Genomic DNA, 15,945 nt, shown 5'->3' with positions numbered 1-15,945 from the left:
AGAGCAGGGTCTGCAGGGCTTGTGTTTTGCAGGCCGTGAACCGAGGATGGTGGCACCGCTCCGGGGGGTGCGGCCCTGCTGGTGTCTCGTTGTGTTCTCCCGTCATCGCAGCCATGCAGATGGATTTACTCCTGTAACTTTCCATCATACCGAGGTGAGGAGACGCCACCCTGATTCCCTACGATTTTCTGAGTTGGCTTTAAGCCGTTTTGGCCTGCGGGAGAGTTCAGCCCTGCCTTCTGCAGCGCTCCCCCGTAGGCTGCGCTAGAGCCCCGCAGCACCCGCAGCCCTGCTCCAGGAGCCAGCTTGCTAAGACACAGGATGCTTGCGGGTTCTGCCCCTTGTCCCGCCCAAGAAGTACACTCAGTTTGCAAGGAAATAACTCTTATTTTCTTCTTCTTAAAGCTGCCTGAGCAGCCTGGTGCCTAAGCGTGTGCTTTGCCTGTCACCAGCACTGAGCTTTGAGCTGGGGGGTTTGCTCAGCTCAGAGCAGAATACAGGCTTGAATGAAGCTGTTTCTGCAGAACCAGTGTAAGAATAAGCAAAGAGAACCAGACACTTGTAGAAGCAGAACTGGTAAAAAGTTAAATGTGTTTATTAGCTTCATGTTTAAAGTTAAAACTGTAGATCCAGGCACTTAAAAGTGGAAAGCAGGAGGACTTGGGAGGATCAGTGATTACAAGCTGCTCTCAGCAGTGCTGCATGCTTTCTGGCAAATGATCTTCAGCTAGTTTTGAGCAAGGGGGTAACTGCTGCTCTCCTCTGTTTGCTCCCAAAGGTTTGGACAGAGCTCTGACAGGATGTTGGGAATTCTGAAGCAGCCGGTTGTGGTGAGGGCGGAGATAAACCTGAGCCTGGTGGCCCTGACTGTGATGGGGCTAATGAGTCGTCTCTGGGGGCTTTCCTATCCCAGGGCTGTGGTGTGAGTAGGACAGTTGATTTTCTACTGGAATGACACAGACTTTTGGTGTTTAAGCATTTGTAAGAGTGCAGGAATGGAGGAGCAGAGCCTGCCTGACTCCAGCCTCTCTAAGTACAGTGACAGTGTTTCCCTAATGGAAATTCTCTAATGGGGAAGGGCCCAAGCCACTGTGCTTCACTGGATTCTTAGTCTTTTTACCAACAAATCCGTGTTTCCTTCCTTAGCATCCCTGTATCCTGCAGGATTCTTCCAGCTAGATTTGACATGTTTCTGCCTCTTGTGTTTCAGTTTTGATGAAGTTTATTACGGCCAGTTCGTTTCGCTCTACATGAAGAGGATCTTCTTTGTGGATGACAGTGGCCCTCCCTTTGGCCACATGCTGCTGGCCCTGGGAGGTAGGGCCTCTCCTGAAATTGGGAAGTGGCTGTTGCTATGGAAGAGGGAAGTGCTGGTTAGAAATGAGTTGTCAGATCCTGGCTTTGGTTAAAAGCTTGAGGCAGCCCAGAGATTCTGATAGAGAATTAGGGTTTCCCTTATTGTTAGGGGGCTGTTGCAGGAGTTCTGTGGAGGTGAAGGAGCCATGTATCCATTTCCTCTTTGTTATCCAATCTTTTGGAAAAGGGGAAAGGTAAGATGAGAACTCCCAGCGCCTAGAAAACAGCCAACAGACTTTCAGACCTCAGTAGCTGTAGCTGAGATGTGCAGAGCATACAAGTATCTACATTGAGAAGTTAAATATACAGTAACTTTGTCACTGGGAATCTGTTGTTCCCAATTTCTATCCTTTCTGCCTCTGCACATTATCCTGCACTGCTGCAGGCAAAGAAGTATGAAAAAGGACCCTTTTGGGAAAGAGGGCTTTCATGAGTGGAGAAACTGTGTTTGGGAAATGATTCCGGGACTGGTTTAGCACCAGTTTTTATACTTGTTTTGAAACTGGGAATTCTTAACTCTTGCTTATGTTGTAGGTTACATAGGAGGATTTGATGGAAACTTCTTATGGAACAGGATTGGAGCTGGTAAGAGCTGATTTTAACTGTCTCATTCTTTTGAGAAAAATAGTATTTCAGCAGCAGACAGATTCCTTTTGCCTGATCAGTGGAAGTAACACTTTATGTGACACCTTCTCTTAGACCAGTCCTCTGCAGATCTGTAACAGGAGTTTAAGTGATTCCATAGCACAGATGTTTTAAATTGTTAAAGCAGTGAAAGCAGCACAAGATGGACAATAAATCACTGAGAGAAGGAGTTAGATTCAGCGAGTTGTTGTACTTGCAAGGTGGTCTGTGTTGGTCTGTCTCCTCTGTAATTCATTGTTTCCCAATCTGTGTGTCCCTGTTGTCTCTTGTTTCAGAATATACCACCAATGTCCCTGTTTGGTCCCTGAGACTCCTGCCAGCACTGGCTGGTGCTCTCTGTGTCCCTTTGGCATACCAGATTTTGGTGGAGCTGCACTTCTCCCACTGTGCTGCACTTGGAGCTGCTCTTCTCGTTCTCTTAGGTAAGATTGTTCCCCTGGGCCCCAACCTTCATACAGGGGGAGCAGGGTCCTTTTTCCCCCTATGAGTTCTTAGGGCAGATAAAAGGCTGGAGTAGCATCTCCCCTAGAGTGCTCACAGCACCAGAGCCTGCTTCCAGGCCTTGACCAGTCCCTGCTCAGCTTTTCCAGCCCCCTCAGTCCTCCCAGCTTTGCAGCAGCCTCAGTCCTCCCAGCTCTGCAGCCCTGCCATTCCAGCCTGAGGCTTTATACAGATTCATTTAGTTATTAAGCAAACCCTTAACAGCCTCACAGAAAACCACGTTTCTTACATCCAAGGAGGCCTGTGCCCTTCCTCAGAGGTGTTACAGCACACTGGTTTTTAACAGCAGGACAACCTACTTAGAGTAGGCTCATCACATTTCCTCATCTCCAGACTGCAGCAGTCCAGTCTGTGTCCCTAGCACCAAATTTGACACTTCTCTGGTGTCTATAACTCAAGCTTTTGCTTTGGTTTGGTTTGTTTTTTCTTCTCTGAGGGCCTACTGGCAGCTGCCTGAAAGGGAGGAGCCCTCACCAGCCCTTCAGCAGTTTGATAAGAGAGACCCTCCCAGCTTCTGGCTGCTCTGATGCTGGCTCAGGGAATCCTGCACAAAGCAGCTGCCTGGAGCTCCCTCTCCTGAAGCTTGGACATCATGCCCATTGCCTGCTGGGGTCACTACCTTGACTCTCAAAGCCTTGAGAAGCACCTCTTGGGATTTCCCAGCATTCCCCGGATTTTCTTTGCCTCTGTAGGCAAACACAGCACCTTTATCTCTCTTGCCAGACTTTGCTACTTGCCCACCTCTTTTTCCTTGGAGATAGTTATGGCTGTGCACTTTGCTCCTGCTGGAAAGTTTTTGTCCCTTTAAACCCAACACTTCCCCATTACAGCCAGGAAGATTTCAAGTGAATTGACTGTCTTTAAAAGGGCAGGTCCTTCTCTTGGATAATTATGGTCTGAGGTAGCCCTTGCCTTCAGAGAAACTTATCTGTGTCTTGTGTCTGTCTCTCTTTTCCAACAGAAAACTCTTTGATCACTCAGTCAAGGTTCATGCTCCTGGAATCAATATTGATTTTTTTTATCCTACTTGCAGTTTTGTCCTACCTGAAGTTCTACAATTTGCAGAGGCACAGGTAAAGCTAAATGTCTCCCATCCCTTTGGATATTCTTGTGGTGACTTCTTTTTTGTCACAGAATGGGGTTTTTTTTTCTGTAAATCCCTTGTTCTGCAACTCACTTCATCTGTCTGTAAAATTCAGTGCTTTGACCTCTCACATGGCTGCCCTGGAAGGTTTCTCCTGAGCAGTGTTAAAGGCTTTTAACTGCTACCAAGGTTGGTTTTTTTATTTTATAAAAAAATAAACCCCTTTGGGAGCCCACCCAGATTTTTTATTGGGATGTTCCATGCACAGAAACACTCATGTTAACAGGTCACTTAACACTGGAGATCTTTGTCTCTTTTCTTGTGACTTCACCTGCTTTTTGATCCTTGCAGGGGATAAAGTAATCTTCAGGAAAGTGAAATTATCTCTCAGCTGAGCCCAGCAAGTGATTTAATACCTTTCTTTGATCTCTGGTGTCAGAAGGCAGGTAGCAGTGGGTTTTGCTTTTCAGGATACAGGAAAATACATTTAGAAACAGCCTGTAGGTCAGGGCTGAGAGTTGGTGGCAACAGGAGTTTCAGAATGAAATCCCTCTGAGTAGAACTAGAAATAGTGGAGTCCAACAAGTTTTTTCCAGGTTAAATTAGTTGAAGTCAGGATCCTAAGAAGGTGCCCAAATCCTTTCCTTTCCTTTCTCCTTTTATTTCAGTTCCTTCTCTGGAAGCTGGTGGTTTTGGCTGCTGTTGACTGGAGTAGCTTGTTCTTGTGCAGTTGGGTAAGTGGTGGTGTCTTGGTGACATTCCTGCCTGCCATCCCAGGTGTCAGTGGGGCTTTGGATTTTGGGGACTGATTCTTGGTGCTGTTTTGTCATCTCCATGACTTTAGTGAGTTTCTATAGAGAGGATGGCAATTCACAGAGGGCATTAGAGGGCACAGTGCTGGGAAGAACAAAACTCACTTCTCCTTTAGCTTATTAGCATTAAGCTTCAGTAAATCTTAATTTAGGGAGTTGGCACTTTGTGATCTGCCACCTGACAGGTTCCCTGTCACTGGAGCTGCTTGGTGTAATTGGCAAACAAATTATATCTTCTGCTGTCAAAGCCTTGAAATGTATGTTGTACCCAACTTGTCATGGATCTAAGTCCTTGGAATTTAGTGCATCCCATTCTAGGGAATGTTTGAATGTTTATACTTGTGTTGGGTAACCATGTAGTTTTTAACTGTGTTCATTTTTAATGCACTTTCTTCTCAGAGTGAAATACATGGGCTTGTTTACCTATGTGCTGCTCTTGGCTGTGGCAGGACTTCACTTCTGGCACATGATAGGAGACCAGAGCTTCTCCAATGTAGGTGGCACAACATGCAAAATGTGATTATTCCATGCAGGAGCCAGGCATGAGCTCTGCAGGCCCCCAGACAACCATGCTGTCTGTAGGTGGTTCTTGCACCAGAATTCCTTGTCATGGTCTGCAAACCATCATGTCACAGAACAGATTCCCAGCTCAGGTGCTGGAGAAGATGGAGTTAAATTTAGGATAAGCACACGTTTGTGATTGGCTTTTTTTGGCTCTTACCTATGTCTTGGAGATTTGTGGCTCAAAAACTGTTTCACAGCCCCTTTTGCTGCCTCCAGTTCAAATCCACAGTGGAAGTTACCCAGCTGTCCATGAAGTTATAGTTGAGTCAGGGGGATTGTGGAAACCTGACAAACAAAACAAGTGCACTAATATTTTAAAATATGCTTAGCATCTGGAGCATGAAACCAGTGAGTTCTCTGTGTTCTAGGTTTCCTTACTGTGCCATTTTCTAGCGAGGGGACTGGCCCTCATTGTCACCCCCCTGGCCATGTACCTGTCCTTCTTCTATGTCCACCTGACACTGCTTTATCGCTCTGGGCCTCATGACCAGATCATGACAAGTGCTTTCCAAGCCAGCCTAGAGGTAAAGGAAGTGTGGGCATCAAATGGATTTATGAGGGGAGAAGAGGGGGACATCTGTCTTGTGTTCACTTTTGGAAGGTGTGCAGTCTTGTTCCTTATGTCTTGCCTGTTTGTTCCTTTTATGTCCATCCCTGGAAGTGTTCAAGGCCATGTGGGATGGGGCTTGGAGAAACTTGGTCTAGTGGGAGGTGTCCCTGCCCAAGTAGGGGGGTTGGAACTGGATGATCTCTAAGGTTCCTTCCAACTCAAACCATTCTATGATTCTACCTTGCTGGTGTGGCCCTGCTTTGAGATGAAGCAGTAATGACTGAAATCCTGATAATGGGTGGAAAGCTTTTCCCAGTGAGCCAAGAACAGTGTGTTCACTCTTCTGCTGGAGTCCCTTCCTACAGAAAACTCCACAGAAGTAGCTACAGTGCTGAGCTCTGAAGTGATGGTGGTGGGGAGTACAGGATGACAGTGTGATTTTCTGTAGAAGAATGATCAGTCTGTCTTGTAAAACAGCATGGTTTTAGGGGTGTTCCTCAAGACCTTGTAGGCTTTCAGGTGTTGATATCTGCTGAGTGTGGTGCTGCAAATGTGATTCTTGTAGATACAACCAGATGAGAAGGTGTTGTGCTAAGATACTTCTATGTCCAAGTGACAGGTGACTCCTAATAGAATTTAAACAGTCTCTGGGTTGTTTCTCCTTCTCAGGGTGGACTGGCTCGGATCACTCAGGGGCAGCCCCTGGAGGTGGCCTATGGCTCTCAGATCACCCTGAGGAACGTGCTGGGCAAGCCCATGCAGTGTTGGCTCCATTCTCACACAAATACTTACCCCATCAGGTGAGGAATCCGGTTGTGTCTGTGTTGTTAGGGTGAAAGTCTGCTTTTATTCTTCACCTGCCAGTCACAGTGTCTCAGTTTGGGTCCTGAAAGTCTCTTCATTAATCCTTCAGAGCACTCTGCAGATGTCCAGGTTCTCTATACTCTGTAGGAATGGAGGCAGTGATCTGGTGCTGCTTTGTGTTGCTGTGACTCTGAAGCACAGAGATGTTCTGTGACACCCCCCTGGATTTTTAACTTTCTGTGCAGGTATGAGAATGGCCGAGGGAGTTCCCATCAGCAGCAGGTGACCTGCTATCCCTTCAAGGATGTGAACAACTGGTGGATTGTCAAGGATCCTGGAATGTGAGTATGCCAAGCTGCTCTAACCGTGGCTGCTGCGTGCTTCCAAACCTGGGTCTCTTTAGCTTGGAGAAAAGGAGACTGAGGGGTGACCTCATCAATGTTTACAAATATGTAAGGGGTGAGTGTCAGGGGGACGGAGTTAGGCTTTTCTCGGTGATGACCAGTGATAGGACAAGGGGTAATGGGTGTAAATTGGAGCATAGGAGGTTCAAGGTGAATATCCGAAAAAATTTTTTTACTGTGAGAGTGACAGAGCACTGGAACAGACTGCCCAGGGAGGTTGTGGAGTCTCCCTCACTGGAGACATTCAAAACCCACCTGGATGAGTTCCTGTGTGATGTACTCTAGGTGACCCTGCTCTGGCAGGGGGGTTGGACTAGATGATCTCTCGAGGTCCCTTCCAGCCCCTAAGATTCTATGATTCTATGATTCTATGATTCTATCCCTAGCTTGGATTGGACATTTCTGTTCTCTGCTTATGGGTGTAGAAGCCATGTGTGATCCTCAGCTGCAGGGCCAGTAGGGGCAGCTCTTTACACACTCCTCAGTATGTAACAGCATTACTGAGGACTCCAGAATTATTTCAGAACTGTTCCTGCCAGAACCTGGGCAGTGCTGTGCCCAGGGGGGACTTGAAAGACTCATGAGACTGGTGGGAACGGTTCAGGTGCTTTGCATGAAAGGCAAGTTCTGCTTTTTGAAGTGTGCTTTAGAGAGCCTTGATGAGTTGTATCAAACTTGTAAGGTTCTCAGGAGAAAAGAGATCACTTCTGCAAAATGGCCATTTCTTTGCATTTAAAGTGTGGGATGAGCTGTAGAATCTGCCACATGGGGAGAGATTCCAAGTGGGAGCCTGTGCTTGAGGGGCCTGGTTTGTGCTGGTGTTTTGCCATTGTCACTGTCAGTGAGGAGCAGGACTCTTTTTTTCTTGTGGTTTTGCCAGTAAAAGCCCTTGTGTGCTATCATTTCATACTGATTAAAAAGTTGCTTTTGTAGGTTCCTTAAGTTGCTCTGGGTTGTACAGAGTCCCACCAGAAGGCCTGTGTGCTATTCTGAATTGTATCCACATTAGGAAGGTTTGTTCAGACCTTTGGAACAGGGTCTCTACCAGCACCACAGTGACCCAGTATCTTCTTAAAATTCTTCAGACTCCTACAGGCCCTGGAGGATGTGAAGTCCTTCTTTAGAACAGTGAAGTACAGGCAGCAGTCAGGGGAACTGCAGTATTCCCTCTAGCCCTGTCCAGAAGCAAGAGGAGGGTTTAGTCTTCATGGTAGAGACAGTCATTGATCTCTCTTGTCATTCTGCCAGAAGTGACATCAGTTGCGGTACCAACACCTGTCAGACTTCACTCAGCCTTGTTCTCAGTTCACAGAAGCCACCAAGCATCTGTGAGGTGGAAATAACCTGAACTTGCTCCTGACTGACCTGGATTCAGGCCACTGACCCAATGTCTGGGGTGTGGGTGTCCCATTACCCATCTGAGTCACTCTGCCCCTAACTCACCTTTACCTTGAGGAGCTCTGTTTCCATTCCGGTACAATCCACAGATTGCATCAGTTTCTCATCTTACTGAAGCCTGCAGCTTCTTGACCTGACAGTTTGGTTGTGACAAGGCTGCATGGTATGGAAATAAGAACCTAACCACTTCCTCTTGGGTGTCTCTCCCAGGCAGCAGCTGGTGGTGAGCAACCCCCCCCGGCCCGTCAGGCATGGCCACATCGTGCAGCTGGTCCATGGCATCACCACCCGCTACCTCAACACGTGAGTCCTTTCCTCCTGGATCATTCTGCTCTCTTATCTCTCAGAGTAACTCTTCAGTGTGGTGACCCTGGCATTCAGGTCTGCTCTAAACTCATGGATCCTTCAATTGGTGGGACCAGGAGGGACCTCATGGGGTGACTCTCATATGCCATCCCTGTGGCCCAGAGGAAGGATGCTGTGTGCTTACTTGTTTTTGGCAGTGGGATTTGATACTAATCACAGACTGTTCAGTGGCTGCTAGCTGTCTTCTCTGCTGGTGGCCTTAGTGGTGGTTTCACCCATGGTCACAGTGATAGTAGTTCTGCAGATTCCTACCTTCATAGTCCTCCTGGTGGGTCTTCATCCCTGCCCTGTCACTCCTTCCACTCTGGGCAGAACAGGCATTGCCTGAAATGCCTCCTGGCTGCTTCCCAAAGGGTATCTGCTTGGATGTGAACATCACTCAGATTCAGAAGGAGGCTGTTTTGAGCTTGGGTTTTTGCTGTGTCCCTTGCAAACCTAATTTGTTCGTTATTGGAAACCCCAGTGAACAGCCTCTCTGTGTGTCACAGTTGGTGCTTGTTCTCCAGCCTGGCAGAGCCAGCATCTGCACTGGCTTCCTCTGAGCCTGTTCTTGGCAGCTCTAGGGAGTGGGGAGTGTTCTCCTGCAGAGCAAACAGTGCAGTCTCTATAAATGAGCTGCTTTTTGCTTGATTACTGAATCTGGTCTAGGCCAATTCAATCCCTTTATGGGATTTGCTTTTTCATATGAATTTGGAAAATGATGTTTACTTACTTGTCTTCCAGGCACGATGTTGCTGCTCCTCTTAGCCCTCACTCCCAAGAAGTTTCCTGCTATATTGATTATAACATCTCCATGCCAGCACAGAACCTCTGGAGAGTGGTGAGTAGTCAAAGGGAAGGGAGGAGCTCCTCGGGTTCCAGCAGGAACAGCTCAGACAAGATGAGGATCCAGTGATGTCTTTCTGTCTTAGGAAATCGTAAATCGCGAGTCTGACACAGACGTGTGGAAGACAATTCTGTCAGAAGTGAGGTTTGTTCATGTGAACACCTCTGCAGTGCTAAAGGCAAGTGAGTTTGTGCTTATTTTCCTACAGCTTTTCCTCCCTGCAGCTTTTGTAATAAGGCACTAACCTCCTGCTCAGGAATCCCTAAACTGCTCAAGCAAACAACCAGATACGTAAGTAAAAGGAAACATTGAACCTGCTCAGCTTGCAGAGCTGTCCTGGTCCTCAGGAGGCTGTGAACACTGTTCACAACTGGAGTTTGGTTACTGCCTCAGAAATTGGTGCTGAGCCTCTCACACTGCTCTCTGCACTGACAGCAGCTGGAATGTTAGGATCTCATGGCAGAGTGTCCCAGACTTTATGGCTTGTTGGGACATCATTTCATGGTGACTCCTCACCTACTTTGTTGTGGTCCCTTTGTGATCTGCTGCTCAGGCAGGGCCAGGGAACTTCCATCCTCCAGTTCAGGTTGGCAGGGATGCGCCTTGACAGGCATCTTTCCCTTTCAGCTCAGTGGAGCATCTTTACCTGAGTGGGGATACCAGCAGCTGGAGGTGGTTGGAGAGAAGCTGTCCAAAGGCTACCACCAGAGCATGGTGTGGAATGTGGAGGAGCACAGATATGGGAAAAGTAGGTCCCAGCCATGGTCTCAAAGCAGATTTCTGTGTCTGAGGGATGCTCCATGTTGATTGGAAGGTGGTATCGTGTATGTGTGTGTTCTTCAGGCTCTGGATGGCAAGATCCTTAACAAATCTCTCTGGAGAGCTCTTCTAGTTGGATTATGCTCCTGGGAGCATGAGGAGCCAAGGGAGCCTGTGAGATCTCTCCCCTTTCTAGCTTTGTACTTCCTAATGTGGTTATTTCTGGGCCGTGCTATTTTATACCAGGCCAAGAGCAGAAAGAGAGGCAAGTGGAGCTCCACTCTCCCACACAGATGGACATCAGTAAAAACCTCAGCTTCATGGCAAAGTTCACGGAGTTGCAGGTGAGTGCCTTGTTATTCCTTTCATCTTTCCTTCTGCTGCAGAGCAGGAACAGGACATTTCTGCAGACCTGGGTTTATTCCTTGCTCTTAGTTTGGCTTCCTCATTGAAAAAAAATACTTCGGACTGCAGTTAGAAGGGCATCACAGACCTGTGCTGGTCAGTAACGAGCACCCACCCAGGTGATTGTGTAAGAAGAAAAGGGAGGGAAGGTCAGTTGGGCTTCCAGAAGCTCTCCTGAACTGAGCAGTCCTGTGCTGGTGACCCTTTCTGACACTATGGGAATTCACTAAGGTTTATAGAAGAGCAAAATACAACTGCTGATCAGTAGCCAGTGTGAGATGTGCAAAATCTTTCTCCACTCACAGGTTAAGAACTGACCATCTTGCATCTGGAGCTGTTCACCCTTTCCTGCCATCCCACTCACTGTTCCAAGTCTGAAAGTCCTCTCTATTTTTTTCTAGTGGAAAATACTGACACTAAAAAATGAAGCCACAGAACACAAGTACAGCTCCTCTGCCCTCGACTGGATCACAATGGACACAAATATTGCCTACTGGCTGCACCCCACCTCTGGGGTAAGTACCAGAAGTAGAAGTAAATACCAACCTGGTGAAGAAAGTGTGAGCTCCATGAGTGGGAGTGAGAGCAGGGCTGCAGGGCCAGCCAAGGAGTTGCTCCAGGATGGGCTCTTAAGAATGTATTTTCATAGAACCATAGAATGGTTAAGGTTGGAAGGGATCTTAAAGATCATCAGGTTCCAACCTGAGGGTTGTTTTTTTTTTGGCATGTAATTCAGCTTTGAGATTAGATGCTTTTAATTAAATCATGTCTTCAACATTTTGATTTTTTTTTTTAAAGGAAGACTGCAGTTTAATCCTTTCCTTATTAATTTAATTTAGAAGATGAGTTCATCTCCCAGTAGCAGCTTTTAAATGGATTGCATTACAAAAGGGTCTGGAAGTAGCAACATGTATCAGTTTGCTTTGTTCGAGGACAGATCAGGTTACCAGCCAGGCTGGAGTTTAATAGAGCAAATCTGTATGGGTGATACTTCTGCAAAAGAACTGCAGCCTGTTCCTGCTCCTGGCTTAGACCATCTTCTGGTCTGCAGGCCCAGATCCACCTCCTGGGGAATGTTGTCACCTGGGCTTCAGCTAATGTTGCTGCTCTGATCTACACCTGTTTGTCCCTCTGGTACTTGGTCCGACGAAGAAGAAGGATTTATGATGTTCCTGAAGGTTTGGTTCCATATTGTGTGTGTGTTTGTGTGTGTGAGGTGGGGGAGCTGTTACTTGTTCACTGACATTTTTAATGGCCCCAAAGCTACATTTTTGCAACTCTCTGCTTGGCTCTACCAGCACTTTTTTCTGCCTACTAACCCTGACATTTTTATGAGGGATGAACCAACATTTAGAGTAGGCCCTGAAGAGACTCACTGTGCTCATCACAATATGAGCATCACCTCAGGAGACAGCACAGTAGCAGCATCTTATTTATTTGAACCATTCCCTGGATTAAAGAAATCCCCAGGCATCAGCTTCATAGTCCTTCTGGGATGTTAAAACAGAGACAGGTACTGGCCGTGTGAGGATGGATTTCCTGGAGATGTAATTGTTCTAAGTGAGGTTCCATCTCCTCTGCCTGGTCGGGCAGTTTTTGCTGACCTTTCAGGCAGTGCATTTTGTCCTGCTGTGAAGCTGCTTCATGTTGGCTGTGGTGTCCTGATGGGTGCTTCATACAGTGTGACAATGTAACCATTTCTGTCAGCTGAGTGTGGGTTAAGTTAAAGTATTAAGTTTACAAGTGTACAAACCCAAAACAAGCAAGTAGGATGACGTCTTAGAGATTTTAGGTTTCCAGACAGTGCTTTGATGGCGTCTCCTGTTCCCTGCAGATGTGTGGCAGCTGTGGGTGTCAGCTGGGGGGATCTGCCTGGGAGGCTGGGCTGTGAACTACCTGCCCTTCTTCCTGATGGAGAAAACGCTTTTCCTGTACCACTATCTGCCTGCCCTCACGTTCCAGATCCTCCTCATCCCCATCGTGTTGCAGCATCTTGGCACTTATCTCTGCAGGTAATTCGTTTTAATAGATGGACAGACAAGAGATGCAGTTGTTTTCTCCAGGGCTCTGGCCTTGACAACCTGCTGCAGGGACAGGGATGATGTTCCCAGCAGTGCCAGTACTCTGCCTGTTGCCTTTGGAACAGACACTCCATCTGCAGGTCTTTTGGCTGAAGCACTTGGCCAGCCTTGGTGTGACTTCACTGCTCTCTCCCTCTCCCCTCCCCAGGTCTCCACTTCTCAGGAGCATGTTCAGTGCCTTGGTGGTTGCCTGGTTCTCCTCCATCTACCTTGTCTACTCCACCTTCAGCCCCGTGACCTACGGGCAGCCCTCACTCTCTGTCACTGAGCTGAGGCACCTGCGCTGGAAGGAGAGCTGGAACATCCTCCTCAGAAAACAGTGACACCCACAGGCTTGGTACAGGCAAAAGGAGACTCCTTCTATGCAAAGCCAAGAATTTATTGTTAGTATCATGGAAATCTGAACAGTCTGATCAAATAAGGGATAGTAGTCCAGATCTAATTGTTACAGAAAAAGAGAAGAAAAGAATATTGTTACCAAAAAAGAAAGAGGTCTCAACAGTGCTAGAGCTGTTGTGTGGAGCACAATTCCCAGTCTCTGCCCGTTACATTCACCCTCCCACTGCCCCTTGGGGTTGGGAGGTTGCTGACTTCAGTCCAGCAGCATCCCAGGACCCTTGCTGGAAGGAGCAGGCTCCAAGGGCTCCTTCTTCCTCCTCCCTGGTGATGGTCTCTTCCTTCTCACACTCTGTTGCACTATATTTATGTTCCCTAGCACCTTGGTCTGCAATTCCAGGTTACAGCAAGTCACTGAACAGATGCTCTCCAACATACTGCATCCTTCGTTATTCCTGTTTTTTCCAGCCCCAAAACTGACACATATTTAGCTGTCAATAACTGGCCCTGCAGTCTTCAGCATCATCTCATGGCTGTATCCCCCATCAGAGCATTCTCTGCCCCCCCAAGTCAATGCTCTGCCATCATCATCCCTGGTTCATTAATTACAACATTAAGCCAAGTTTATAAATAGTCCATTTTGCATAACGTAACGACTTGTTACTGTTATCTGTGGATAATCATTTGGCATAACCATCATTTTTATTAAGCTAGGCAAAAATAAAACAAAGAGGCATTAAAAAAAAAAAAAAAAGCTGTTACAGCTAAATAAGCTAAAAACAAAGCTCCAGGCAGGCCAAGAAATCAGCCAAAGCCAGAAGAGTCCCCTGGCCTCGTGTTCCTGCTCCTGGCAGTGGCAGGGCTGCATTTACTGGGCTGCAGGGTTACCCCTCAAGCCTCATCCCAAGAGGAGCTCTGAGCGAGGCAGAACTGATCAGGCTGACAAGGAAACCTGCTCAAACCTGCACCTACGGCCTCGGGGTAAGAGTGACTCGGGCCACGCCCTGGCCTGCACCAGCAGAGGAGCTCGCACGCTAGAAGGTGCCAGAGACACGTGGGATCGCTCAGCAGGGAATTTGTAACAGCTCCGTACAGGTGTTAGAGGCTGCAGTACCTACACCACTGACTGATTTATTTTTCCATGTGGCTGCAGCAGCAGGATCTTGCAATCCAGCTTCAAGCTGACCCAGAGCAGCAGGCCTAGCCAGACAAGGTGCTGCAAACTGCTCTAACAGATGCTGTTCCAGGCTGCCTTGAGCTCCCTCCCCGCCCCCCAGAGGAAGGGATGATCAAACACCACAGTCATTCAAAGCAGGTTTTAGTGACTATTTTGCTCCTCCTCCATTCAGCCCCGGTAGCTCATGCTTCACTGCGGTAGCTCATGCTCTAAGTTTGGCACCCTGAGCTGAGCAGCACCCAGCAGCAGCTGGGAAATTAGCTGCTTTCTCCTCAGCAGGACAGGTACCACTGACCTGGGAGATCACAGCTGGGTAACAAACACCGACTGATTTCCAGTGTTGAAAAGACTACAGGACTGAAAGTGCAGACTGCATTTTTGTTTAAAGTGTTGGTTTTTTTTTTTCTCTCCTTTCCCTGAAGCAGCCATTACCAAACTAACAACTCTGAGCCAAGGGGAGAAAGGACTGAGTACAAGGGCATCTCCAGACATGTTCCCTCCTGTCCCTTTGTGCTGCTGCAGTGCAAGTGGCACAAATACCTCATATAAAACAGTCATTTCTGCTCACTGTTTTGCAGTTGTTAATTAGCCAAAGTAACACACACACACACCGCCAACACAGCCAGGCCCTGTTTTTCAGAAAACTAGCAAATATAAAAACATTCCCCTTAATAATATTTCTTGCCCCCCACCCTCATTCTAAAGATTACACCATAAAAGTCGAGACTCACAAGGACATTTTCAAAGGCCCAACCAGCACTTCATAAACTTTAAATTGCTGCATATCACTGTAAATCAAGAAACTGGGATCAGACTGTTGATACTTCCAGCCTCTTGTCAGCTGGTTTAGAAAGCCAGACATTCTTGAGTTTAAACTGCCTGAGTGCAAGGCAAAGACTTTCACCCTGTCTGAGGGCAAAGGCATGTCCAGAGCTGCCTATGCCACCAGGAGGAGGGTCTGGCGCTTCACAGCTTCCCCCCTCTGAAAGTGGATGCAATTCTGACCAGCAGAATCTGCAACCAGCAGTAGAGAAACACCCTAGAAGACACACATACTGACAAGGTCAGGTTTCCATTTCCATGAGCAACTCAATCCAGTTGGAGCTCACACATTTGAAAACTCTCGTAAAGACTATTGGGGCACAAAAATTAATCATACAGTGTAGCAAGGTTCAGGTGCTTAGAAAGGACTAAATTAGGCACCAGAATCACACAAGATCTTGGGCCTAGCCTCCCCTGAACTTCAAGTTCCCATTTGCCCCAGACATTCCCTGTTTCATCTCTGTCTCAGGGGGGGAAATTCCTCGGCAAGCAGCTACAAGTGCTGCTACACCTGACAAAGGAGGCTGAGCATCAGGAGAGTGATGCCAGAACTCAAGGTCCCATCAAGGTGGAGAAGAGCAAGGACTGCACCTGCTTGGTTACATGAGCAAGGTGTGAGCTAGTCTTGGATGCAGAGACTTGTCTTTTGAAGGGAAAAAAAAAGGCAGCTAATTTTCCTGCTAAGGAAGCTCATCATCAGGGAGCTGGGCTATCTTGCTAATCACCTGGTAGCACTTAATTTTCAAGGGAGACTTCAGCCTTAGATCTCATTTTGAAAATTACAAAAAAGGCAAGTGGCACTGCCTTTAACCAGTTCACTGAGTAACAGAGCAAATCCAGACAACACCGGGAGAAATGGGAGGGAGTGTGGAGGGGAAAGGGGCAGCAGCCCAGCTCCTTCCCCTTCCCTCTGCGAGAAGTTTCACACCCGTATCCCCCTCCGCTGCTGGGATGATTTAAAGGGCACTTCACCAACCATTCTGCTTGAAGTCCTTCTTTCTCCAAGCTGTCTTCAGTGTTGGTCTGGACCAGAGGCAAATCCTTCAGGAGGTCAG

At 47.5% G+C, this 15,945-nt stretch overlaps 1 protein-coding gene across 1 annotated transcript; it reads left to right on the top strand.

The window, feature by feature from the left end:
• Window positions 1–784: 784 nt before the first annotated feature.
• Window positions 785–12,878, top strand: POMT1 (protein-O-mannosyltransferase 1). The gene is made up of 19 exons (XM_009998882.1): window positions 785–922; window positions 1,211–1,317; window positions 1,891–1,941; window positions 2,277–2,423; window positions 3,464–3,575; window positions 4,255–4,320; window positions 4,798–4,891; window positions 5,331–5,486; window positions 6,182–6,312; window positions 6,562–6,657; window positions 8,329–8,421; window positions 9,208–9,304; window positions 9,396–9,488; window positions 9,938–10,058; window positions 10,316–10,413; window positions 10,876–10,989; window positions 11,526–11,652; window positions 12,309–12,486; window positions 12,704–12,878. The coding sequence occupies exons 1-19, from the start codon at window positions 801–803 to the stop codon at window positions 12,876–12,878; spliced, it is 2,178 nt and encodes a 725-aa protein (XP_009997184.1). The 5' UTR covers window positions 785–800.
• The last annotated feature ends 3,067 nt before the right edge of the window (window positions 12,879–15,945 follow it).

This window comes from Chaetura pelagica, unplaced genomic scaffold (genome assembly GCF_000747805.2).
Source record: "Chaetura pelagica isolate M959 unplaced genomic scaffold, ChaPel_1.0 scaffold405, whole genome shotgun sequence".
In the NCBI taxonomy this organism is placed as follows: domain Eukaryota; kingdom Metazoa; phylum Chordata; class Aves; order Apodiformes; family Apodidae; genus Chaetura; species Chaetura pelagica.
This window is presented reverse-complemented; position numbering and strand designations above follow the sequence as displayed.

Bases quoted from the DNA above. Each gene is read 5' to 3' on its own strand.
- POMT1 (XM_009998882.1), top strand. From the start codon at position 801: ATGTTGGGAATTCTGAAGCAGCCGGTTGTGGTGAGGGCGGAGATAAAC. The intron at 923-1,210 runs GTGAGTAGGACA...CTTGTGTTTCAG, and splicing joins TCCTATCCCAGGGCTGTGGT to TTTTGATGAAGTTTATTACG. The intron at 10,990-11,525 runs GTAAGTACCAGA...TCTGGTCTGCAG, and splicing joins GGCTGCACCCCACCTCTGGG to GCCCAGATCCACCTCCTGGG.